General features: G+C 36.7%; 1 protein-coding gene across 3 annotated transcripts in view; it reads left to right on the forward strand.

Moving 5' to 3' along the window:
* The window catches only part of NLGN4X (neuroligin 4 X-linked), a 137,708-nt gene extending 111,044 nt beyond the window's left edge, over nt 1-26,664 (forward strand). For all 3 annotated transcript variants that reach the window (XM_075491908.1, XM_075491909.1, XM_075491910.1), the window contains 3 exons: nt 14,948-15,133; nt 17,008-17,797; nt 25,815-26,664. In XM_075491908.1, the coding sequence (XP_075348023.1) occupies nt 14,948-15,133; nt 17,008-17,797; nt 25,815-26,664 (1,826 nt within the window). The remainder of the gene's footprint in view (nt 1-14,947; nt 15,134-17,007; nt 17,798-25,814) is intronic.
* Nucleotides 26,665-27,902: the final 1,238 nt, after the last annotated feature.

Genomic DNA, 27,902 nt, shown 5'->3' on the forward strand with positions numbered 1-27,902 from the left:
CCTAACAGAAGTCAACCAAAAAAACCCAAACAACTGAGTATATTACTAAGAGTTCTAGAAGTCTGTTCATGCAATTCCTGAAATATTACCTTATCTTATTCGAGACTTCTAAAGGTCGATTTTGAATAGTAGATGGAGACAGAAGTGCATGAGTACTTTTATCTTTCTAAAAATTTCATTTTAGCCATTTCTGAAGCTGTTTAGTAGACCACTCAGCACAGGCAACATGTACGAGACATGAGGGAAGGGAGATGCAGTGGCAGTGTTACTCTCATCTGTGGCTTCTGGCATTGGAATCATTCCTGAGGGCCCTGTAAATCAGTGAAAGAATGAAGTTTAAGCTTTATCACAGCCTAGTTAGCCCACCTGTAGCTGCAGGGTCATAGGGTCTAACTTTGGGATACAGACACCTAAGACATCCTTACATGTAACCAAACTTGTGGTGAAAAAGATTAAGTACACCCACATGTGATCCTCCTGAACACTACCATTTTGGTAAATTCAGCAACAGAACTCATCACCTTTGCAGTCTTGTTTACCAGTTAGCTTCGATTAAACACAAAATCAGTTTAACCATTTATCAAGCATGTTAAGAAGGAACAAAAACTAGAATGCCAGAAGATATTTTATTTTTCTTCAAGCCTTTCTTAAAAATTGATTCCAAAGGAAATTTGGTATTGGCATATGCCAATATCCTCTGGCATAAAAAAAAGTTACACGTTCTATGTAATCTACTGCTTGAATACATCATGGATATGTTTAAGTGTGATACGTTGCCCATATCCACTGACAGGGTTCTTCAGCAGGCATTTTAGATGTTGCACAGGGAATTTCATTTTAAGGGAGCATTTAGTACAAAAAACCTAGTGGATCAAGATAAAGAATTATGAATCATTTACTCTGGTTGAAAACCATTTGTGCTACGCCTTTCTCAAAGGGGTCTGTACAGTATAATTATTATTAATTTTTAGAAGATATATAAGGAGTATGTACCATAAAAAGACTTTTAATGATAGTCTCACTTTTCAACTTTATTTTTGGCTCCCAGGAATTTTATTAAAGGTTTTGTCAGTGATTAGTCACTGTCAGACTAGCGAGTGGTAAGGTTCATTTCTCCCCAGTCCCTTTCCTTAGTGCTTTGTCAAGGAGCTGAGCATTTTTCATATTATTAAGGATATTACGAATTCTAGTCAAATATTATCAAAGAGCTGATTTGTCTAATTTCTCAGAAAATCCTACTGCATGTTACTGAGCTTTTAGAACAGCATGCTACTTAGTTTATAGGTTATTGACACCATACTTCATAATGGTATGCACCACAAATAAATAACGCAAAGGCATTATCATTTTTTTTTCAATACAGAAGTCAGAATGTAATTAGCTTCTCAGAACAACCATTTGTTAAAATTAAAATAATGCAACATTCCTGCTCATTTTTAACAATTCACTATTAACTTAAAAATATGTACTCACGGTCTGATGATTTTAAAATCCACGGCACCCCACATCATGAAAAGCTCAACTCTTATGTGAGCCTAAACATAGCATTATTTATGATGCAAAATAAATGTTTATGAATTTTGTTTCACTTACTAATAGAAATTTTTTGGAAATTAAAATCACAATGGAAGGTAGAGAAATAGTGCAAGTGCTTTATTTGTGCAGAGTCAACTTAGCTTTTCTCTCAGTACCATATGTGCTTGTTTTCTGTGCTTATCAACAATGAGCATTTTGCTTCTCTAGTGTTCAGAGTATGTTTTTGAAGGTACTGTCTAGAATTGATCCATAACCAATTGATGGCTCCCTCACAGGGCACTGATGAGTGTCCAGGCTTCAAGCCAACCAAATATTAGCAACACAAAATCTCTTTCCTGAAAGAAGGGTCAACTTAGATGCTTTCTTCATCATAGATTAATGGGCACTGATGCACTAGCTTCTGCCTTTCAAATGCTGCTTAGTGAATAATAGCCGGTGCACTGGGCCAGGTACAGTTGTATTCCAGTTCTGTGCCTGTAAGCATGCTCTTCTGTAAGCATAAGAAAGGAAGCAGCAGCAGCCACAAATAACTGGACTGAGGTTTGTCGACGTATAATGAGGTGCTCTGCTTATGACCAATGTCATTCTCTCAAGTTAATGGTTAAAAAGAACTTGCTCTTTAAGTGTTATTCTTCCTTAAAGCCCTAAACTCTGAAACAAATCATCATGAAAAAAAAACTTCTAACTGGAAAATGGGGAGTTTGTTCTTTTCATCTGCTTAGTTACATAGTTATTTCCATTCTAACTAAAAAAGGATAACTTTAATTTTAATAGGCTTTTAATTCTGAAGCTAGTATTTTGTATTCTCGATGTATGATATTTTGCTTTCTTTTAATATTTCCAGCTAAAAAAAGAAAAAAAAGCACAGTTCATTTTCAGTTTTATAGTCTAAGCTGTCTAAATGATATAGACTGCTAGTTTAGGAGAATGGAGTTTATGCCTGAGAACAGGAAGCAACACAACCCAATAAGGTAACTCATTATGTCTGCTTCTTGCAACTGAGAATGGTGCTTAAGAGGATAAGACAGTTGTCCTTGGAGCAGAAAACACCTGAGACCATTGCTAATGATCACTTGTTAACCATCACCCTCTTCCAAGTGGTCAGTCCTTGTAAGAAGTTTGCCATTTGAAATCACTTAGCCTTTTATAATAGATTGATGATGTCAGGCTACCTATTAGGAAAATATTTTTTATTAGATGCTGCATCCTCTTCCTTACATTGTCCTACTTTTTGCATTTAAGAGTGCTTACCTGTGTAAGTAGTCCATTTGAACTAAACAAATTTACTTTTTTTTTTTATGATGTGTCTTGTGTGGTATACTAGTTGTTCAATATGTGTTACTTGTCTGCTTTCTGATATAGTGCTGGGTATGTTAGTTGTTCAATATGTGTTACTCCTCTGCTTTCTGATATAGTGCTGCATTCATTCTTCCAACTATGCATGCAGTCTTAAGCTAAAAATGAGACACACAAGAAAAATGTGAACAGAGGCACAAAAATTCAACTTCCTTTGAGGGACATACATTGTGGCTTGGGGATGAGATCATAACTAACCTTTGTTTTCCTGTTGATAGTGGGGCCACTCTCCTATCAGATCAGCTCACTGTCAAGTCACAATTTGTGCCAGCTACCTGCATGTCACTGAGAAATTTTGGATGCTTTTTTGGTCACTGAAGATTTTTCCCAGATCATCTGTTCTGTGTGTTCCAAGGAGGATGAATGGTGTTGATCCATAAATGCCTAGGACAGTGTTAAGGGTGTTATAGACACAGCTGCAAGAGGCCATAATTAATCCCAAACTGAAGTGACCCTTGCCAGATTTTTTCTTTTTGTTCTGCATGACTCTTTTCCCACTATAGGGCCAATGCAGAGAATGAGCATTATCCTGCTTCCGTTTCTTTGCCATACACTGAATCCTTACACTCAGCTCATCTCCCTGCAAGAAGCTCCATGAGCTGGATATTACGTGTAGGGTATCTGTTGCATAAGTATGCATCTGTCTTGACTTTACTGAATTCACAGAATCAAGGCCGCTCTGCTGTGTTTATTAGATAACATAACAGTGTTGTTTTATGTATTTAGTTATTTAGTTTATTTATTTACAGAAAAATACAATTCCAAGTGTCTTTCCACTGGAGGTAGTGGGCATGTATCTAATTAGTGTTTCAGGTCAAACAAGTTGAGTGAAAAGGATTGTAGGCAATGGGAATAATGCACTCACATTGGCATGCTAATGGCCCTTATCTAATATGTACAAAATGCTAATTCTATGCAAAACCTCATTTCAAATAATTCCATTTAGTAAAGACAAAGTGATTAGTTTTGGTGCTGCTAGTTGTCATCCAGTTCTTACATAAGACAGAAAAGAGCAGTATTCTTACTGGAGAAGAGGTGGCTATGGCATAACAAAATAAAACTGGAAGTCAGAAGATATATGTCGGTGCTGGTGACTACTTCCTAAACTGCCAACAGGATTCACTGGAGGGCCACTTGGGGTGACTTTTAATTTGGTTGAATACCAAACCGAATATTTGGCTTAAGAAGACACCTTCCTTTTTTCAGAGGTAGTAGTACCATTGTACTGACAGCCTATTGACCAGTAGAGAAATTTGTGTTTCAGTGAGCTTCTCTACAGTTCAATGGAAACTTATGGGTTTACAGTGCAATTTTATTTCTCTTAAAACTAGCTTTATATAAAACCAGCAAAAACTGTTGGGTAACTTTGTTTTAAATACTAAACAAAAAATAACCTAATGAAGTTCCTAAGGTTGTGAACCCTTATTTCTCATTTTCACAACGACTTGTAAGCAGTTGGTTTTTGACACCAGCATATGAATGCAATAATACTGTCTGCTTGATCACTTGGTGTTTTTCCTAGCAACAAAAAATTACGCCTAATTTCCTATAACTCTTTTATTCAAAAGATTCCAATCTTTTGAAGCTGATAATTAAAGATAAAAATGCCCTTGCTGTTTTTATGGCTGGTTCCCATTTATGTCATGCAGGTTAACTTTCCTGTCATTTGTAGGGGCAAACTTAATATCTTTGCTTGTTGTTAAAATATGTAACTTTTTTTTCTGTGTCCTATTAGGTTTTCTCTATTACAGATGACCAGTTAAAGATGTTGTTTCTTCATCATAATATCAATCATTTAGTTGAAAAAATCAAAAGTATATTAATTTAGTCTTAGTTTCATGTAGGTTTCATCTACATTTTATAAAAATAATAATAAAAAAAAATCCAGCTTTCATAGACCTACAGCACACCTCTTCTTGATGAAATAGGCACTTCTAAAAAGCAACCAGATGCTTTAGAAGTGAACATCTGTGCCACAACTGTAGAATAATGGACTGGGTCTGGCTGGGATAGAGTTAAATTTCTTCAGAACAGCCCATACAGTGCTGTGTTTTGCTTTTATGGCTGGAGGTGGGCAAGAGGTTGAGTGAGTAAGCGAGTCGGGACAGCTGACCCAAATTGGCCAAGGGGATATCCTATGCCATATAACATCATGCTCAGAGGACATAACATCAGAGGAAGAAATGGGGCGGTTTTGGCTTCCAGGTAGCTGTTGTTCAGCGACTGGCTAGGCATCTGTCTGCCTGTGGGAGGTGGAAAGTGATGTCCACTCTCCTTCAGTTGTTTTTTTCTCTTTCTTTCAGCTATTATACTGTCTTTATCTCAACCCACAAGTTTTCCTGTATCTGTTCTTCATATTTTCTCCTCGTGTGTTTCGGGGAGGGGGGGGAGGGGCAGTGACTGCATTGTAGCTTTGTGGGTGTTTGGCTGCTGGCCAGGGTCAACACACGACAAAAAAGTAGTGGCTCACTCAATTGTTCTTCTGTGCTCACAGTGCATTTCCCTTGTTAAATACCTTTTGATTTGACCATCTAGATCAGTGATTAGAGAATATTTTCAAAGCGTAGGCTGATTGAGTACACCAGGTATTTGTCAGTCTCTTCTCCAACACACACAACTTTTTTTTTTACCTTTTTTTTTTCCCCCTAGTAATAAAACCCTTAAAGTGATTGACTGATTTTAGCTTGTTTTGTTTTGGTTTTAATCAGCCTGTTTATAATGCATTCAACAATAGCCTTTTTATTGGACCTGCTGTTTTATTGTATTTTGTGTAATGGCAGGTTTAACTTGTGAGTATTTGGATAAATAGTAAGTAAGAAGACAATAGATCAATGAATATGTTCTGCAATGTTTTTTGCTGTCATCTTTATTTACTATTTTTAAAAAAATCTACATTCATAACAATTGGCAAAAGCTTCTTCAGTGACACGATATATAGGGTTATGTGCTACTCATCATGATTAATGAAGATAGAACTGAATGTTAAGAATGTCTTCAATCTCTAATGCTTTAGATAACATTCCTTGGCCTAACCTTATTGCACAATAGTTTCAGAGCATTTTACAATGAGCAAGGCAAATTTAAAAGCAGTTAAGGTGTCATGTACAATTTTCAATTGGATTCTTTAAAACTATTTCATTGTAGAAATATCATAATGGCTTAGCTGAAAGAAACTTGTTGACCTCCCTAGTGCTCTGATAAATTTATGCTCTCTAAGAAGCTTTTCACTGTTTAGAAAGGTCTATAAAAATAGATTTTTAATCTTGTTACAATGCATCCTATTGTCTTTTCTCATTCTTTTCCCCCTAAGAGTTCTTATAAACATATGCTATCCAGGACATTTTCAAAAGGCTTTTATGTATTTAAAACTAGATATTCTCCTGATTTGTAAAGAACACACTTTAGATTTCAGTACTGAAGCAATATAGAAACAAATAATAATATTCTCATTTCACTCTCCCTCTGACCTATTCTTTTGTACTGCATGTGGTAATGAGATGTTCTTTCTAGACAAGCAGATTTAGGTTTTGTATTCACAACAGAAGTAATCTGAAAGAATCCATCAAGGTAGAATCATAAGAGACTGTTTTCTTGCTTAAGCCTGAGTTAGAAAATTGAATTAAAGACATCACTATCCTTTATATTTTAACATAATCTATTGACTCATATGAAAACTGTAAGCTGAGTTGTCTTCACTATGTTTTTCTCTTCACTTTTTATATCTTGAGTTAAAATTTAAATGAGTGTTATCTGGAGCTGGGTAGGGTAAGTAACCATAACAGGCAGAAATTTCTTTCTGTGACCACTACTTTAGAATAGCAGGCCATACTACTGCTTGAGTTGCTGAATATTAAATAATTTGCTTTGACAGTAGCACCTGCAAATTTCAAACCATTTTGCAGGTGAAGGAAAAGCATTATTGTTTTGTTTTCAGGACGAAGAAGTATCTGTGTAACATTATGTCTGCATAGATTCATACATGGCCACTCCACAGTCCTCGCATTTGTCTTCATCACTAGATAGCTGTCTCAGACTCGCTCTGCGCAGAGTGAGTCTGTGCAGCAGTGATGCTTGCTCAACTTTGCATGGGCCATTCACACTGCAGGAAAAATTCAGCAATTTTTTTTTCCTGCTAAATGTGTGCCAAGGACACTATCACTCCATCTCACATCCCACCATCTTTGCAGAAAAATTTAAACAGTACTGTTAAAGTTACCCATCGAGTCAAAACAAAAAGGAATATACAGTTATATTGATGCCAACCAAAACATAATCTAGCCAAGCATCTTGTCTCCAAACACCGTTGGGGCTGTTTGGGGACTGTTAGGGAAGGGTAAGCATAGGACAAACTTATATGATAATTCCCTCTAATACTCCTCTGTCCTCCAACTATTTATATCTCAGGGACTTCCTCAACCAACTGTGGTCTCTATGTACTCAGTAATCCCCAATGGATTTCATTTCACATTTGAACAATTTAACATTTGAGCTCAGCAGGTACACTTTTACAGTGGTAAATGTGATGTGTACAGACAAAAGCTATTAGAAAATATGAAGACTGCTATATGCTTGCTCTTTGCTCTTTGCTTTAAAAAGGCCCTACTCTGGCATTTCACAAATGAAAACAAGAAAGACATGATTATGGTTCAAAGCATAGTCTCTTGTATCTTATTTATATTGCTTATGTCATATTTCTGATCAGATGCTGTACAAATTGATCTTATTTTTGAGAATTTTTCCTGACAAACAAATTGCAGCAGGCTATAGAGTCTGGGCAGCAGTTGAGACATAAAGACAAAAGAAATGTGAAACCAGACAATACAGCAGAGGCTCAAAAAGGAGGAGACAAATTAAAATGCACTAGCTTGTTGATTTTGTACAGATTTCCTGATTAATTTCTCGTTGTGATAGCTTGGCTGTTCAATGTGCCTTATTAAGTTTGGCATTAGTTTTTATGTAAGGGCTATGTGTCAGAAATTAAACATTTTGTTTTTAAGAAAACCTGTGATGGGCAGAAGAGGAGCAAAAGTATTTCATTTGCAGTGAAGAGGGTACCTCATTTCAAGACATACTTTTAAAATAGATTTCATTAGCTACTAAAATGTATGATAGAATGAGGTTTAATATTTCATTATTTATATTTTTCCAACTTAAATGGGAAAAAAATCAGATATAACTAGTTAACTTTCTGCTTTGTGGTTTTATTTAAATCTTAAGTCAGTGGCATTTACCAGTACCAAACTGTATTTGTAAATTTTGATACTATTTTGAACCAGTAAGAAAATACTGGCTTTCACATACCAAATAAACCTTGTCTGTTTCCACTGGGAGATTTTATACTATCTACTGCAGCATAAATTTAGAAAAAAAAAAAAGCTGTCCTAAGAGTTACTAGAGTAGTGCAAAATATTCCTCCTTGAGAAAAGGAAATATTTTTTTATTTGTTTGTTTGTTATTATTGAAAAAAGTTACTGAAGTACCCCACCTGCAAAAAATCACAACAGGGGAATCTATTGCATTTGTAGTTTTCTTAGCTTCCCCTTTATAAGTTATAAGTTTCTAATAACTTATAATCTATTACAGCCTGGCATGGACTACAGACAATGATGTTTGCACCCATGTGATTATGAATGTCAAATGGAAAATTTTAAGATTAGAATTAAATGACCATACAGCAGCTCATATTTAAACTCAGAAAGTAAGAGAAATGAAGTAAATATTTTTGAAAAATATAATGTAGCACAAGTGGTTTTGATCATTGTTACCACTGTTCCACTCTTCACGTAGAGCAGGCAACTTACTTCCATCACACATGCCTTTATTAGACAAGCTTTCCTTTACGCCTGGTGTTGGTACTGGAATTCAGATGTCATTGCCAACCAGTGTGGAAGGGATAAGTAAGGAAGCAGTGGAAAAAAAATCTGAAGGCAGAAGTGTAGCTCGGTGTTTAGTCTCCTGCTTCCACTGCTTTGGGAGCAAATAAACAGAAAAGAGAAAGAGAGAGAGAGAAAGAGAGAGTAAAGAAAAGGCACAAAGCAATGGAGGAACACTCACAGCTGAAGTTTAGGCTTTCAGCCAGCCATCAAATTGATTTGATATGGATTAGGCCCAGGGGCCAAAATACGAAGATAAAGAATGGGTTTTTCCTGCAGTGATATAATACTGGGTATTAATGTGTGGGAAATGGCAAAGAAAAGTTGTCACAGCATTTTATATTTTGAAAAATTTTAAAAGAATGAGAAATCAGTAGATAGGAATAAAATAAATGCAAACTGCTACAAGATTGCAGTTATCTTGGTGATTGTATTTATCTCTAAGGCTGAAGTTATAGTTCTCAGGTCATAATTTACTGTATTTAACTTAATGGGGTTTTTTTCTTTGTCTTTGTTTTTTCCTAAGTGTATGTATTTTAATTATTTTTTCTGTTCTTTTTAAAGTGAATTTAGTATTCATGCCAATGGCTAGGTTAGTAATTCCTGAAAGATAAAACCTCCCTTTTTCTGAACAGCTACTTCAGAGCAAAAAAGAGCAATGAAATATGTCCTCAAATGGAAACAAATTCCTCTTCACTTTCTACTGGTTAAATCCAGGAAAACTGGAGTTAAATTAGGGGAATCATTCAGTATTTTCATCTCCATAGCAGACAGAGCAGAGTCTGCCCTTTTCTCAGTCTATCTGTCCTGAGCAACAGGAGCCACAAGTACTACAGATGACTTTATTCTCTAGGTAGGAACTGATTTCACCTAAACTTGCCTAAAAGGTAGGTGTCAGGTCTAAGCTGGTCTTCTACATTTGTCTATTTTCTACAGAGAAAGAAAATTACTTTGACGGGAATTCATCCAATCCAAAGCTAGATGTCTAAAAAACTGAAGCTACTTTTTCAGGTTTTTTTTTGTCTCTCCACAGTAGTGTCAGATTAGTACAAAAAATATTAAATTAGACACAGGGTTTTCAGGTGGCTAAAGTTAACAGTGATCCATTCATCCTTCCATATCTCCTCTGATCTGGAGCTCTACGTGACACAAAGATGTCAGTTATGACTGATGTTGCATGTTGACATACTCATGCTATTCTCCTCAAACTATCTATTCAATGCCCATAAATCACCACATAACTTTCAGTTGAAAATACTTTTGTCTAAATATTAGGATAGATTATATTCCAATATCATATTTAGTATACGTGAAATGCTTTATAGTTGTTAAGCAGCCTACTTAATTATTTGCATATCTGGAAATGGTCCACAGCTGAAATGTAGCACCACCTGAACCTGCTCCTTGCAGATTGAAATTCTGTGGTTGGAACAATGTAATTTTGACCCTGAGCATGTCCACACTAGCTTTTTAATTCAGATCAAGAGTGCATTTCCACAGAAAACCTCAGTTTTGTCACCACCTTCATGCACATTGTTTCACATTTCAGAGAGGTTCTGTAAAGTGCAGCCTGGACCCTTCCAGGTGAACCTCAGGTGGGAGATGTGCTCCCCCTTATGCACGATATCCACCAGTCGTCATTCATGTAGCCCATGAGACCATACAAGAGTTAGGCCGTAGTATAAAACAGTTTGTGAAATGTGTACAGTGTGGACGTGAGGTCCAACTATTCTGTTCTAGACTCCCTCTTGCAGGTCTACACGGCATGCTAACATAGGGGTGACCTCCATCCATGAGACAAGGCTGGAGCTGGACAGAAGTAAACTGTCTGGGTAGATTTTATAGATATTGGCCCCTGCTGTTTGTCACTGTGGGTCCCCAGACAACTTTTTAGTAGTCAAGGGGAAATACCACCACTGGTTTGTTGGGGTTTGTTTAGTCTTTCAGTCAGATTTCTGTGGCATAGTGGGAAAACCAATTATAAAGATAGACCTAGGGATTTCCTCTTGTGTAAGTGGGATCTAAAGGAGCTCTGTGTGTAGCTTTATGTCTTCCCTGCGTTATCAAACCAGTGCAAGTGACAGCATGTAGCTTGTGAGTCCATTCATTTTAAAGGCTATGGAAAAAGAAAAATCCCAGTAATTTCCATTTGTAGTCCTCTTCCTCCTTGACTGTAGCTAATCTAGTAGGTTAAACTAAAGCATTCATCTAGAATGCTTCCATTAATAGAATCAGAGAAAAAGAAATAGAACTGTTACTTCAGAAACCTCAATTTAAAGAAGCATTACCTTTCTCTTCATGAAAGAGTGTAGAAAAAAATGAGATGCAAGATTAATTACAAGTAATACAGCAAAACAAATCAAGAATTATGCATTTTTATTTATTTTTTAAGAATAAATGATCATAAGGAAAAACAGCTCAATTCATGTGGCTTAAATCAAATCAGTATCAAAGCAGTTTATTAGTTTATTAATGACATATAACTAACTGGCAGTCAGTGAGCTATACTTTCAGGATCAATATCAGCAATACAAAAGATAAACTACAATACTAGACACTTAAGAAAGGTTAGTAAACAGTTGCAAATTTCTAAACACCCTTCTATAACTAATCCCAAAAATTTCTAATCATACACACAAACGCACAAAGCTAGGTGTGCATCAAGCCACCCCCAGGCTGTGTGGGTCACCAGCAGCCCCATCAAGGGGGAGTGGAAGTTGCACCATTCTCCATGTGGGGCATATGGCTGCTCCAGCATCAGATGAGCCACTGACACTCCCAACCACCCACCGACCCACACCAAGAAAAAAACACCCCACAAGTCTCCACACACACCAAGGGGGTCCCTGTGTGCCAGCCCACGTGGACAGCCCCTGGCTGGGTGCAGGGACCCCACAGGAGGGTGCTCTGTCCAGCCTGGAGGGAGTTTGTGATGTTGGTGGCCACTCCTTGAAATGTCAAACCATGTCCAGCTGCTGCCCTCTTCCCACCTCCCTCTCTCTACTTTTACAAATTACCATGCTTCTTTTGCCCTTATTTTCAAGCTGACCTTTGCTTCAGAGGACTCTAATTCCCTGGTTACTACTCAGTCCAGCTGGTGGTCATCTTTCCCTCTCACACAATAAGTTTGGAGCAAATGTCGCCTAAGACAATTTGGGGTATTTCACTCAACACAGATGGAATGGACTCACATTCCTCTTTTTCAGCTGTTGCTGTCCATGGCATTTTGCAGTGGGACAGCCATGTGTTCATCCTTCCAAATCATTATTTAAAGGAAGACAGATTTGTGAAGCCAAGAACTGAATATTACTGTTAATGCCTTTCTCTATCATTGGGGGGGGGGGGGGGGGGGGGGGCGGAGCTCTTTGTTTTCCATACTCACCTGTTGCCATTCCTTCCTCTGTTGCATTAGGCTAGTGAGAAGAACTTCCGAGTTCTATCAAAACCCCAACCTAAGGATTTTCAGATCACAGAATGCCCTTCAAATCATGCCAAACTGTAAAATGGGAAATATTCTTAACTGCACTTAAAAACATATATGTAAAAGGCACAAACTATAAATCCCCATATCAGAAAAAAGCTGCGTTCCTGGTTGTTCAGGATTTTAGAGTGACACATGAAGATACTGTTCTGAAATCTTCACAGTGGTCACAGGAAAAAAAAAAAACCTCTTAGTGTTGTGTATTTCTGGACAAATAGTTACTCCTTGCCTGAATTTCCTGAAATGGCTTTCAACAAATATTTTGATCTGGTGTTCAGAGCATGAAAGAAAATATATCCTCATCAAGAAAAGACAGATTTATGAATTCAGTTTCTGTCATGTGGGGCTGACACTTTGCTATGATGATTAGTTTTTAAATTAAGAAAATTTGTTCTTGCAATTAATGAGAATCAGCAGAGAACTGTGGAAACAAAAAATCTTCATTTGTCTAACATCAGATATTCATTGACTGCAGTTTTACTCAGTCACCTTTTAGTACATTTGGAAAGAATTCAAAATCACAAAGATCAACCAGCTTTAGCTTGATGCTGCTAGAAGAACTAAAATGTGTTTAGGCTCTGAATATTAATTATCATGCTGCTTTAAAGGTTACAACAGTCACTTTCTCCCAGGGAGGTCAGAGTTCTGATTGAATAAAGGCTTAATTATAGAATATTATAGAACATTGCAGTGAGCTGCAGCAACAAAGCCAGCAAGTGCATTATTCTTTCTTTGACAGTCCTAAAAAGATAATAAAGGCATGTGAAAAAGAGAAAAACACATCTGTTAAAAAAAAATTGAGGCAATTATGGATTAATAGTTTGTTTGTTTTTTCCCAATTGGTATAGAAGAGAAAAAAGATGTTACTGCTATTCGAACTACTGTGCTTGCCATTATTAGAGACTTTTTAATGAGAAAGCCGTATCAAATGCTATTTAGCAATAAGGATATGATTCGTATTACTGCAATTGAAGTAACTGTTTTGTGAAAAATACAGGGACTCATCAGACACTTACTGACATTAAATACCTATTAATAATTACTAATTAAATATGAAAAAGATTCTTTTGGGTGCAAGGTAATACATTCCGTTCTATCGTGCTTAACCTTGCATGCAGAAATTTATGCCACCATAATGTGGGCCATATAGCATTCCATATTTAAAGTTTAGTCCTTGTATGATCTTGCTTTTAAACCTTGAGGCTGGATTTTGCATCTCATTGTAGGAATTTTACCATAGAAAACATTATGGAAATACAGGTGTGAATGTCCGACACATCTAATTTCTTGTTCTTTTCTCTTGCCTTTCCTCCGTATTGTGAATCCCTTCCACCTTGTGAATTTTCATGCTTCTTATCACTGAAAAAATAACTAGAGCCAGTACAAAGTGATCTGTTCCCCTTTGCCAAAACAGGTGAAATGTACTGCAAGGCCTTTTTTTCCCTAGGACCTCAGACTTCCCTTGCAGTCCTTCCTAGGGGCATGAAGGTCTTGTCACAGCAGGCTTAGGTGGCTCAAGATTACAGACTGTCTCATCTCAAACTGCTCCAGGACTACAGATCTCCTGGGTCCTGGGGCCCTCTTCTGGCAAATTTGTCTGAACTGATAATTAGCTTGGAAACACCAGTCAAGTGATTTCCTTGTTTTGTCTGGATGAGCGGCTGTCAGCAGTGCCTAAATCAGTAATGTCCATCTGAAAACTTCCATATGCTGTAAGGTATTTCTAGTAGACTTCTGACTTCCAGTTGTCTGACAGGAAAAGATCTGTGGCAGTTAAAAAGAGGAGCGTGGATACATGGCTCAATGTGGTAATTTAGACATAGCACAAGGTCTTAACTGTGAATGATAGGCAGTGCGGATAAAGGCAATGTTTCACCTTAGCTGGTTTCAGAAAAACAAAATTAATCTCAGTCCTAGTCTTTCCGTGATTTTGTTCTCAGTTGCAAGACAAGCAGCAAATGTGTCATGCTTTGTTTCTAAAATCTGATAACCATAGTACAGGAACAAAAAAAAGCAGTGCAGCTTTCCCTGCAATTTCCAAGGAAAGAGACAAAACCTGATTTGTTCAGATAAAATCTCCCAGCCAAAGTCTGAATTGCTGAGGATTTACCTGCTACCTTCCTAATAAATATCCTCTGTGAAACTGGAGTGTAATTTTTTCCTAGGCCTTTTTCCTGTTCCTTTTACTATTTTCTTCGTCCTTCTTTTTCTATCTATCCATATCACAAGTACAAAAATTTAGAGAGCTATGTAATCCAGGACAATTTTGGTCCATGGTAAGGAGCATTTAAATTAATGTATTAGAGAGCCTTGTTCTCAGTGAAAGACTGCGTATCTCACTTCTTTGCACAAAAATGATTTCCTAAGTTTTTGTACTTTACTCACATACAGTTATCAAATGTTTAAAATCTTCAGTCTGTATTGTTGCATTGATGGAGAATTATTTCAAAAAGGAAATAACGATTTTTCACAAACGTGACCTCTGCAGTAGGGAAAAACAAAGCAAAACCAACTAGCATACAGAATGAGTTCCACTGCCTGCACTGGAGACATTTAACTAGGACCGTGACCTTTAAAAAAAAAAAAGAAGAAAAAAAAAGCCCAGAAGATGAAAAGATGGGAAGATGTGTTGTGTATATGTGGATACCCGGTAGCTAACTCTGTATCTGGTGAACTAAATTTATCTTTTTTTGCCTTACAGGCTTTTTAAGTACTGGGGACCAAGCTGCAAAAGGCAATTATGGATTGCTTGACCAAATCCAAGCTTTACGTTGGATTGAAGAAAATATTGGATCTTTTGGAGGAGACCCAAAAAGAGTTACTATTTTTGGATCTGGGGCAGGAGCTTCCTGTGTCAGTCTCCTGACACTCTCTCACTATTCAGAAGGTAACAAGCTTCTGAGAAAAGCACATTTTTAAAAAACATGATAGTGTAACAAAAATGGCCATATCAGGTAGGCTGAATTAGAATTACATGAGGTCTATAATTTTTGTAAAATACCTACTAACTAGTATTCTGTATTTCTATTAGTCAACATAAATATTTTTATATGAAAAATTAAATGCTATTATAACAGAAGTTTCATGCAACAAATGCCATGGGCAATATACTTTTTCTAGCTTTGTCAAGTCTCCACTGATTCTTCTGTCAAAGATTTTCCCCAATTAAAATGGAAAAGGGCAGTGACCTTTTTCATTTTTACATGCTCTTGTCTGCACTTCCAACATGTATTTAGATGCTTTCCTTAATAATAACATAACTTAACCTTATTAAAAAATGTACTTAACTCCACACAAGTACTGTGTGATCCCACACAGAGTTCTTAAGATTTTGGTAAGTGTTTAAGCTGTGGCATTGCTACCCTCAACACCCCAAAAAAAACAAAAAAAAAAACAAAAAAAAAAAAAAACCAAACCAACCAAGAATGTACAGCACCGGTACTGAACCATAAATATTCCTGTTGATAAAACCAAATCTACAAAGAATTTATAATAGAAGACAAGACCAAAATATCTATTGTATTTATAAGTCCATACTACTTCTATCATATTAAAACAGACAGAAATCTATGGCAGAAGACTAAGCCCTAGCAAGCAATTGTAGCAGGGCTGCTGGTAAACACACCCTATTTGGAAATACATAGAATTATGCCTGACAGTTTAGTCTATTGATCCAAATAGGGTGCAGTGAATAACTGTTGTGTAAGCCATGCCAAACTCAAGCAGATGGAACCATGAAAAACTTAATTAATCATATCATTGAAATTTTGTAGTGTGTGCAGTAAGTAATCATCACAAAGGTGTATCAACCACAGCCAGTTTTTCCCATAAATGCTTCAAGGTCTTTAAATGTTTTTGTAGCTGTTGCTGTCTTTGACATTTCAAGAGCTTGACAGCAGAAACCATGTGCAGAAGAGGCCCAGGCATTTTAGTTTAAGTACAAAATAGGCCATTTTAGTGATCCTACCAGGAAAAACCAGATGGGGCAGATTCACCAGTAAGCTCCAGTTGCTTTTCAGTGCTCTGGTGACACAAAGAAGCTCTTCAGAATGGGTCTTTCATGTCCCTTTATATTAGTACATACAAAACAACCGTAAAGAACTATTGAATCTCGTCTTACACTCTTCTGAAAAATGTAAATATATTTTAGTTCAACAAATAGGCAGCGCTAACACACACACACACACACACACAAAATTAAGATGGTAAAAAAAAAATGTCAGAGTAGAAGACTCAAGATTATTAAATTGATTTTAGCAAAGTAGTTTTTTTTCAAATTGTATGATGCATGCCTTCTGTGAAGGAAATGAGAGTGTGTAATTTTCATTTGACCTTTAAACTACTGAAGAGCGCATTTATGAACATCATTTACATGGTGAAGAGGATATGATTGCTTGTAGCTGCCACTCCTTTAAAGAAATTTTTACAGGACTAACAGTGTGCTAAAGCCAGGGGACTTCCATTAAAGATGCAAGAAAACTGCAGTACAAGCATGAGTTTTGTTCTTGAAAAAGTAACCTGAAACCTTCATGCTTTATGTGTGTGAGCATCAAGAACAAGAAAGATTTTAATCAGTAGCCTATTAGAGATACTATAAAAAGGGAGCAGTAAGTAGAATATACGGAAATTGAATTGAAATTTAGGTATATGCATCCTTTAGTTATTGTATAATCAAAGCTTTCTTTGCTTAATGAAAGCTCCTTTTAATTTTTTTTTTTTAATATATAATTGGATTTGCATTTAAACAATTTGCACCTGCAGGTTTGTTCCAAAAGGCAATCATACAGAGTGGAACAGCCCTGTCCAGCTGGGCAGTGAACTACCAGCCTGCCAAGTACACTCGGATATTGGCAGATAAAGTGGGCTGCGACATGCTGGATACCACTGATTTGGTTGAATGTCTTCGGAATAAGAATTACAAAGAACTCATTCAACAGACCATCACTCCAGCCACATACCACATTGCCTTTGGGCCTGTGATAGATGGAGACGTGATTCCAGATGACCCTCAGATTCTCATGGAGCAAGGGGAATTCCTTAATTATGATATAATGCTGGGTGTGAATCAAGGAGAAGGTTTAAAATTTGTGGATGGCATTGTAGACAATGAAGATGGTGTTTCCCCCAATGATTTTGACTTTTCTGTCTCCAATTTTGTGGACAATCTATATGGTTACCCAGAAGGGAAAGATACGCTACGAGAGACCATTAAATTCATGTACACTGACTGGGCAGACAAAGAAAACCCTGAAACAAGACGGAAGACCCTGGTTGCTCTTTTTACAGACCACCAATGGGTTGCTCCAGCTGTTGCTACCGCTGACCTGCATGCTCAGTATGGATCTCCAACATATTTCTATGCATTTTATCACCATTGCCAAAGTGAAATGAAACCCAGCTGGGCTGATTCAGCTCATGGTGATGAAGTCCCTTATGTGTTTGGGATTCCTATGATTGGCCCCACAGAACTGTTCAACTGCAACTTTTCCAAGAATGATGTCATGCTCAGTGCAGTAGTTATGACGTACTGGACTAACTTCGCCAAAACTGGGTAAGTTTGACCTCCAAAATTCCTTTTTGTTGATAACATACTTCTAAAATACTCAGTATCCCATAGCAGTGGCTTCAAACCCTTGATCTTGCAGCAGTATTATAGCACTATTTGCGTAAGAGAGAAGGTAACTGGGGCTTATTCATATTTAATAGATTTTTAATTAGTGTGTTCCCTCAAACTATTTTCTTCCAGTAGCTCAGTGAGAATAATAATGCACTGTATTTTTGATTCAAAAAATAGGGCAATTATTAAGACAAAGCATGTCTCAGAGAAAAGGCAGCTCACTAAGATATTGAAAAATCAGGCAACGTGTCTGCTACTTGAAGAAGGAACTGTCAGGCAGAGAGCATTTATCTGCTACAAAAGAAAGGAAGTTATTGTTTTTAGCGACCTTCACAGGGATGGGGACTCAGGGAGGAACTTCAACAGAAAGGCAGACACTGGAAAGATTTTTCCCTCTGAGGGCTATAATGTTAATAATAAGTACTTGACTGGAATGAAGAGACTTAGATATAAATTCAGCTTTGAGAAGGTTAAAAATTTAAATTAATTCTGCTTACGAAACAAAATAAAGACATCAATGTTTTGCTGAAATAGAGTTGTAAACATCAAGGAAAGAACCCTCAAAGCAGCTTAATCTGTGTGTGCTATTAATAATTTCTGTCCTTTTCTTATAGCATCCCTTTAAAGAGTATTGCAGTGTTTTACTTGAGCAGCAAGGGCTTTTTTGTTAACCTTGAGTCTTCGGTACTGAATTAAAACAAAGATACTTGTGGCACAAAGGGGCTGTAAATCTTTCCAATGAACGTTTAATGGCAGGATTGGGCTCTGGAAACTGCAACTTTACTGCACTGCAGTGAATGGTATGCAGCTATATAAGAAAAATTCAGAGATGCCTAGTGTGAAACACTCAGAGGCTTCAGCAGCTCTTGCAGCCTTTAATGAATCCAAATGACGTTCAAGGGAGAGAGATTTTGCAGTCTTAACAAAAACCTCGAGCATGAATTGAGTAAAAACCAAATGCTTCAGGTCAATTTGCAAGGCAAAAAGCAAGCTTTTGTTGCACTGCATTTTAGACAAACAGGTACTTTTGCATACAGAAATCCCACAGTACGGCAACAAAAGCAAATGAACTGTGGAATATTTAAATGTATTTGGCAACAAGAAGTCATCAGTACTGGGATGGACAAACTTCAGGATGAAAGCTTGCTTTATGGACAGAGAATGCTGCATGCTGGCTGTAGCGCACACTCAGAAAGATGACTATACCATCAAGTCTGTCTTTATTTTATAGATGAAATGCCACATATACATAGAGGACTTCAGATCCTCACGAATATACATCATTGGAATTATTATGGAGATGCAGGATCTCCACAGTCTCACTATTATTTACAATTACTTTATGACTATTCCCTGTAGCCATATTTAAGCAATTTTTTGAGGCTGACGGGAGCTTCTCACAGCCCCAGCTGCTACCATTACTCGTAATTGCAAGCACTTTCCAGCTGTTGCTACTTGAAAGCTAATTTTGGCAGGCTATACATGGCCTCACTCTGTTCTCTGGTTATGAATCCATTGTCACACTACACCTAAAGGCACAACAGGTGCTTTGGGAGAGCCGCTAGTCATTTCTGAAACTTCACCATTGCTGGTGAGACAGGAATGGGGTGGATCTACTGTTACAAGCTTGCCCCTTTATAAACAGTCTGAAAGATGTGTCATTAAAAATGACCTCTAGCTGTAAAATTTCAGTTTTCACAAGGAAAGGAAAAGAGCAACCCAAGATGCATTACCTTACTGTTTTTCATCTTTGTTTGCATGAACAATGATTAATTGTTCTCGATAGGACAAGAGAATACTTGGAGGAAAATAATATTTTAAGATTGCTCTCCATTTTAAGACATTTAATTTAATTTAATTTTAAGAAATTAAATTTATTTTTAATAAATTTATTTATTCTTAAATAATATTTTAAGATTGCTTTTCCATTTGCTCTGCGCCTCTGGTGCCTCCAATGGAAAAGGGAAGGCTGTAGCACCTCAAGCCTAGAGCAACAGGGGACCTATCTGGGATAACTGTTCTGTCTACCCTCCCACATACAATCTGGAATCCATGTGCCCACTCAGGTCCTCCAACTCTCAAAAAGATTGATATGGTTCAAGGCTGTGTTGTTGGGGGCTTTGTTTTGAGTTTTTTTCGACCCTTTTTTTTTAATTGATCGTTTCCCATCCTTATTGTGATAGAACTTGGCTTTCTTTGTGTTTGCACCCATGGCAACACATATGAAAAATCTGTTAACTGCAAGATTTTCTTATTCCACGTTTCCCTGTAAGTGAGCCTTGAACATCAAAACTGCAGATTTATTTATTCAATTTTAATGTCTCTGAGACTTTTCCAGTCTTGATGACTCTCCCACAGAGGCTGCATCCAGGTACTTATTGTATAATTATGGCTCAGGTGGTGCATCATTCTGATGGACTGTGCTGGACTTTTAACTGACATGCCACCCACTGCTAAAAAACACACATTATCTAATGGGCCTACTGCCAAGGCTGAGTTTGGAGGGTAGGTCAATCCCGTAAAATCACTAGGTGTCAAAGGCACAGCACAAGGCACAGTGCTTTTATTGTGTTTTACTTTGAAGTCACTTACTGAACCTAGCAAATAGGAAGTGGCAATTAAAGTGACTGTTTAATGGCAAATGGATCGTGCTTGAAATGAATACCTGGAAGCTGCATGTTGCTAATCCTCCATTTTCTACTTTTCTATGACCTTTTATTTATTTTTTTTTTTTCATTAATAGTCTTTTTGGCCTTTTCAAAACTATGTTTCTAACATGCCTTAGAAATAGAAGAGCAATTTGTTCCAGAGTAGGTGTAAGAAACTACATTTGGGACACAAAAATGACATGAAAATACGTCTTTTGATTCCACTATGTGCAAAATTATATGTGAGAGCTTCATTAAAAGGTACACTCAAAGCTTCAATCTGCTGCCAGGAGTACTATCCTAACTGTAACGGTAATTTTTTATTCTCAAATGTTCTGTTAGTTAGGGTCATGTTACATCCTTCACAGATACATCAGCAGGGGGAGAGTGAACGACGTGAGAGGATGTGTGCCAGGTTTTCACAGATACTTTACCAGCTACACTCTTGTAAAGAAGGATTTGAAGTTTCATAGAGTAGATACAAAGCCATGTTCTCATTAGGGGTCTCTATCGGGTTTCTAAAAATTACCCTCTTTTGAGGAGTTAAAATACTCTATTTTTGCTCCCATTCATCCAGCTCTACCTAGGTTGGTGGTGGGAAAGATAAAGGCCTAAAGGATGTATCCTTGTTTTCTTTATAATTTAGATAAATACTCCTGAATTATTTTACTACCATTGATTCTGAAGCAAAAACCTGGCTGAATTATTAAGGATGTCTATGTTTTGTTTTCAGTTTGACTTCCTAATGGAAGACACAATTAAACTCACAATGATTAAAGTGTGTTTTCAAATCAATTCTCTGTGAACTTCTTTATGAGGCTGTTGCATTTCTTTTTGATGTTTTTGTCTGAAGAAATAACTGTCTCCAATGGCCAATCTGTGTTAGTCAAAAAAACAGTGTACTTATGGTTTGCTTTCCTTAGTAGTTATAATAGCTGACTGGGAGCATGGCAACAGTGGGACCTGGTGATAAGTGGGGAAAGGAGGTAAGGGAATATATGCTTGTGTACCAGTCCTTCAGGCAGGAATGGCTGTACCATTATTAATATTGAGACAACATGAAAAATCAGTGGAAGCATGAAGAAATGCCATACAGTTTTTATCTCTTTTTTTTTCCTCCACATGGAGAAAAGAGGACTGCTGAAAGAAAGTAGATGATCAAGGGGCCTTTCAGTGTCTTGAAGACAGACTCAGTATGTAACTGTTAAGACATTTTGCCCTCCAGTGAACTTAGAGAATGACACAAAAGAATAAAACACTTTAAGTGCATTAACATAACATTTCCATTGTTCTGAGTGATAGTTAATGCTGTTGCAGAAGTAATTAAAAGATGAATAGTATTTCAATATGTTATATGGATTTCAGGCTAAAAGAAAACATCTTGAGATTCCCCATCGTTCTTCCCATGCCAGTATCACCAGATATGAAATACTGAGTTCCCTCATTTGCCCTCCAGGTCAGCTACTAATTCACCTTGTGAACAGGAATGTGTGTTGCTCTTCAGTCAGCACTCATTGCAGACACATTTACTTTATGTCACCTGAGAAAAAATCAATAAACTGCAACATGTTAAATAAAGCAAAATCAGTGCAGACTGAAAGTGGGAAAAAAAAGTAATAGGTGAAATCAGATGATTCTGCACATTAATAAAAAAATACCTTAGATACGACAAGAAAGACCATCATATGGTCTTCTATCATATGGAAGGCAAGTTCAGGATGGGGGAATTTTTTGATGGAGAAGCTGTTTAAATTGAATTCTAAAGGTGGTGAAAATAAATAATCAGAGAGCAAAATGAACAACAATAATCATCAATTTTTTTCTAGCAATAGGATGAAGAAAGAAAAAACCTCCCTGCCAACTAGTAGGATTGGGAAACAAGTTATCTAGTCCCTGTGAGAGCCATTACTGGAAGAAGTACAGAACTGAAAATATATTATTCAAATTATATTTTTATCACCATGATTGCAGCAGATTTTTAAAGGAAGATTTCCTAGCAGCCTTTTTCCGTAATTACACACTTGAGCCTCAAGAATATCCAGAAACACAAAGGTGATGTGAGAAGATAAAAAAAGCAAAAGGAAATTTGAAGTTAAAGTAACAGATCAACAGTTTTGTCAAACAGCTGATTCAATAGGAAAAATGATTGTGTATATATACACAATCATTTTGTGTATGATTGAATATCTATACTTTGAGAAATGATTGTATATCTATATTTTATGCCTATCTATAATACTGGAAAAGTGTTCATAACAGGATAAGCTTCCCAACTTCCCAAGAAAAAGACTTAACATGTCATAAGTTGTAACCTTATGATTTTATGAATTGCCTCCAGTGTACATAGGAGGAGGGCCAAGGAAAGCAAAAATCCTCTTATTTATATCCACTGAATATTTTTGGTAAATTATCCTTAGTCTGTAAAACCCAGATCCATGCACTATTAGGTCCTGTATTTAGGACTGGAATTAGTTATTCCATTTTCTTGTGGAAAAAAAATCATTTAGATACCTATCCTCTGAATTCAGAGAGAATATTCAGACCATTTATTGGCATTAAGTGATCAACCCTAGAGCTGATGCCAATAGTAGAATTCTGATACCCTCAGCAAAAAAATGACTTGTATGTAGAACTGGCTGATTTTTTTTTTCTGTTCCTTGTTTCAATGGACAGCTTCATGCCCACACACAGCCACGTAAACAAATCCTGAAATACAAGGCTAGCCTCATGTAATGTAATTTCCTCTCTTGTGTTCGGAGGAGATGGCAGCATAATTGGCTATTCCTAATAGATATAGTTAAAAAGGAGAGATGGAGGTAGAGAATGGAAGAGAGGGAAAGGAAAGGGGGTTTGATATTTACTTGTTTTGTAGGCTGGTTGAAGGGGAAAGGGATGCTAATTTAAAAAATGTTTAGTTCTTCTATCTAAAATCATTATCTACTGTCATTTTTATAGGGCCATTACAAAAAAAAGAATTAAAAAAAAGTGCATGCCCAGCTTGGCTTATTGAAATGAGTGCTCAGGTGCTTCATCTCCTGTACTGTGTATCAAGTGCAACTCGTTTACATGAGCTAGCTTAATTTATGTGGTCTGTAGGACCTTTCCCAGAGTCTTTTGTGCTGTGAATCAGAACAGCAAGTGGGGAGAACACAAGATGGACTTTGTGCTGTAACTCTTGCAGGATTTTGAGTTTCTGACAAGAAAATTGCTTTGTATTTTCATAATCTTGCTGATTTTTAATTTGCTTTAGAATTTATGTGTTGAACCACAAACTACTGTAGCAGTAGATATATTGAACTGGGCCATTGTCTTCTCCTCTGGATTTGCCATATCTTTCAGTCTGTTCTTTAAGAACAAAATAAATACTTTTATTTCCTTCTTGGATGCATGCTAGAATCCCTCAAAGTAGCAGCATACATCTGCTGCTGTACTGCTTGGAAGTGGATATTACTCCTCTAGCTTCAACTAGGATGAACAATTACTAAGCAATTATCTTTTTGGTCAGAATTAACACAACTTGGCTAACTATTACTACATAAAATGAAAAATAAAGAAATAGATAGATAGATAGATAGATAGACAGACAGGTAAATAAATGAAAGAGCCACAGTTCTGGAACCCCTAGTTTATATCTTATTGGGATAGGAAAGATTTGATACAGTATAATATAAAAAAAAAACAAACAAAAAAAAAACCACCAAAAAACCCCCAAACACCTAAAACCCCAAGCATATGTAAACCAAAGTACCAAAATTACATAGAAAAATAATTCTTCCTTTCACTCAAAAAAAGGTAAGATAAGTTCTTTCAGGTAAGCAAATAAATACAGGAATCATAAGGTTATTAAAGTCAAATTACCAGTCTGGTTTAAGAACTAAGGAATAGCTCTTTATGAACAGCAAAGGAATGCTAAACTAGGCAATCATGTTCATAAGCTTTTGAAAATGGAAAAAGAAAAAAAACCTAAGATGCTTTAAAATCTGTAGTGGTGGGTCTTGGTATTCCCATAACATACATAACAGTATATTGGGAGAAAAGGAAAATATTAGAATCATTTTTACAGGAAATAAACTAATGCAATTGGGAATGGAGAGGAGAATGGAAAGTTCTCAGAGTAACACACAGAAAATGAATCATGTAATCTCAGTATAATATATCACAAAGTCCCAGAAAATATGCTTTTCTGCAAAAAAAGATTCAAACTCATGCACAACAGAATATTAAACTCGGTATTCGTAATTTTAAATTTCTGTATTTTTTCATGCCAAGATGAAGTCATATTTACGTAAGGTTTACCAAAATTATAAGGATACATAGACATTAACCACATTTAAATGCCTTTTGTGCCATTGTTTTGTCTTTATTATGAACCTATAAGAACAACAACAAAAAAAGAAAAGATGGGAAAAGCTTAATTTCAATTAAATATTTGGGTTACCAATTTTGAAATTATCTGCGAGTAGTGTACTACTCTTATCTCTACTGCTACTTAACTACTATAAAACTTGTTGATCTCAGCTAATATATTTCTCATCCCTACAAACTGGGACAGAATTAAGGCTCACTGTCCTATGGCCATTAAATGTAGTTATTTAGTAGCAATAAGCACACAGAACTTTCAAATAGTAATCTCCTAATGCAAATGATGGAAAGATTTGTGACATACAAATACTTCAAAGGCTTTTCCCTAAAGCAGGTATTTGAACGAAGGGGGACTAATAGCTCAGTAAAGGAACACAAAGAGAAATAGTTCCCACTTACATGTATTAGCCCTGCTACTTCAAGTTTTGACGTGTTTTCTGTAATATACCCAGCTAGTATAAATTCTTATGGTCACATGGACTTCCAACATTGCCAGAAGGATTAAATGCCCATATTTACTACTTATAGCAGTGGAAGTAGTGGTAATTTAAATGAGAAAGTTAATGTCAAACCTTGAGAGGAGCTGAACCTACACCTTTACTATGGGGAAATGTAGTTAGTACCTCCCTAAGACAGCTTTGGAGTGTGATACTGAATCACAGAACTTCAGATGAGCTTTTGGGAGCTGAAACACAACCCTTTCTCCTTTTTCATGTAAAAAAAGTATTATAGTGTCTGAGATGCACTGTACAGTAAGTAATTTTTCTTTTATGTATGTATTAACATCTGTTGTTAAGTTTGGGAGGTTTTTTTAGCTTCTGTTTTTAGGTTATGTTAATTATTGGGTAAACCATTAACTAAAGGATGGATGTTTTTTTGTTTTTTTGCTTTTGATTTTGTTTTTTTAATGACTATAATATTGCCTGTTCTTATTTTTATAGAGATCCAAACCAGCCTGTTCCACAGGACACAAAGTTCATCCACACAAAACCCAACCGCTTTGAAGAAGTGGCCTGGTCCAAATACAATCCTAAAGACCAGCTTTATCTGCATATTGGCCTGAAACCCCGAGTTCGTGATCACTACCGAGCAACAAAAGTTGCTTTCTGGTTGGAGCTTGTACCGCACCTTCACAACCTGAATGAAATATTTCAGTACGTTTCGACAACAACTAAAGTCCCCCCTCCTGATATGACATCATTTCCTTATGTGACACGACGTTCTCCTGGTAAACTGTGGCCAGCCACCAAGCGCCCAGCAATGACACCTGCCAACAATCCGAAACATTCAAAAGACACCCATAAAACAGCTCCAGAGGATACAACAGTTCTGATAGAAAACAAACGAGATTACTCCACGGAACTGAGCGTGACCATTGCTGTGGGAGCATCCTTGCTGTTCCTCAATATTTTAGCTTTTGCTGCATTATATTACAAGAAGGACAAGCGGCGTCACGAGACTCACAGGCGCCCTAGCCCCCAGAGGAACACAACCAATGATATCGCACATATACAAAATGAAGAGATTATGTCATTACAGATGAAACAGCTAGAACATGACCACGAGTGTGAATCGCTGCAGGCCCATGACACACTGAGACTAACCTGTCCGCCAGACTACACGCTTACTTTGAGAAGGTCCCCAGATGACATCCCGCTAATGACACCCAACACCATAACCATGATTCCAAATACATTAACAGGAATGCAGCCTTTGCATACTTTCAACACCTTCAGTGGAGGACAAAACAGTACAAATTTGCCCCATGGACATTCAACCACTAGGGTATAGCTCAGCCCTTCTCCCCCTACCCTCACAAGCCACTTGGAAGAAAGAAAAAACAAAAAACAAAAAAAAAGAGGAAAAAGTTATAATACCATCCATGGAACATCTTGTCAGAATCTAAACTAAAAACAAGTAAAAGAGAAGGACAGTCATTATTTTCTTACTGATCCTTCCTACAGAAACTCTCAGATGTTACAGATCAACTGCAAACCCTGTGAAATGTGAAAAGTGTACACTGCTGTTACGATACTGCTTTAAGATCTCAGCCACTTTGATTGAAAGTTGAGGCCAGAAGAAGTCACTTAAAATGGTGTTTTGAGTGTAACAAGCAAAGCAGAGTCTTCTGGAACAGAGAGCCAGTGACTGTACAGGTGTTTTTGTTTTGGTTTTTTTTTTTAAAATAAATAAAATAATAAAAAAATTCTTTATGTGCCATACCATGAATGGCCCTTGTTAAAACAAAGACATCACCATGGGCTTTTACCCAGCATATGAAGCTGTAATCCAGATGGGGGAAATAGAATTTTATTATTAAAAACAAAAATGAAAAAAAAAAGAGGAGGACTGACTATGCAGTAAAATACGTATAGTTCTGTGCAAAGAGATGACTTGCCAGCCTGAACTATATTTAAAGAAACTTTGTAAAAATGTACATAGCTGTGAGTTTAAAAACAAAAAAAAGAAGCTTTTATTGATGTTTTCAGTTTGAAAAGAGCTTTTAGAAAGATTGTGCATTCAGTTGTGACCTATGTGTATATACATTAGTCATATCACCTCTGTTTCCTCCAAGCCCAAAGGAGGAATTTCTTCTTAATTACTAGTGGTAAACAAAAAACATGAGTTTTTCTAACATGTTTCATTTATATGAGGCCATGGTGTCATGCAGAGGATACAGTTGTCTGTGTGACCTGCATATTTTCTCTTACAGGTTACACTAGTGCATGTTAAAGTATTCATAGGAGATTGTTGTTCTTTTCTGAAACTTTTTTTTCTATAATTTAATTTTGTGTTAGCCTTTGTTAAAATGCAACACAGCAATGGATTAGAAAATGGAGAAAAAAAACACAAAAGAAAATAGTTACTATTTTAAGCTTGTTGAACTGAACCAAGAAACATCCAATAATATATATTCAGAGTCCAGTTTGTAGTTCTTGGTTATTGTGATACATTAGGAAGAGTTTTGTGCCCTGACAAAAGCAAAGAAAGCCTGTGTTTTGGTCAGCCTTTTCTGAGGAAAACTAGCT

The sequence above is a fragment of the Mycteria americana genome, chromosome 1 (genome assembly GCF_035582795.1).
Source record: "Mycteria americana isolate JAX WOST 10 ecotype Jacksonville Zoo and Gardens chromosome 1, USCA_MyAme_1.0, whole genome shotgun sequence".
NCBI lineage: Eukaryota > Metazoa > Chordata > Aves > Ciconiiformes > Ciconiidae > Mycteria > Mycteria americana.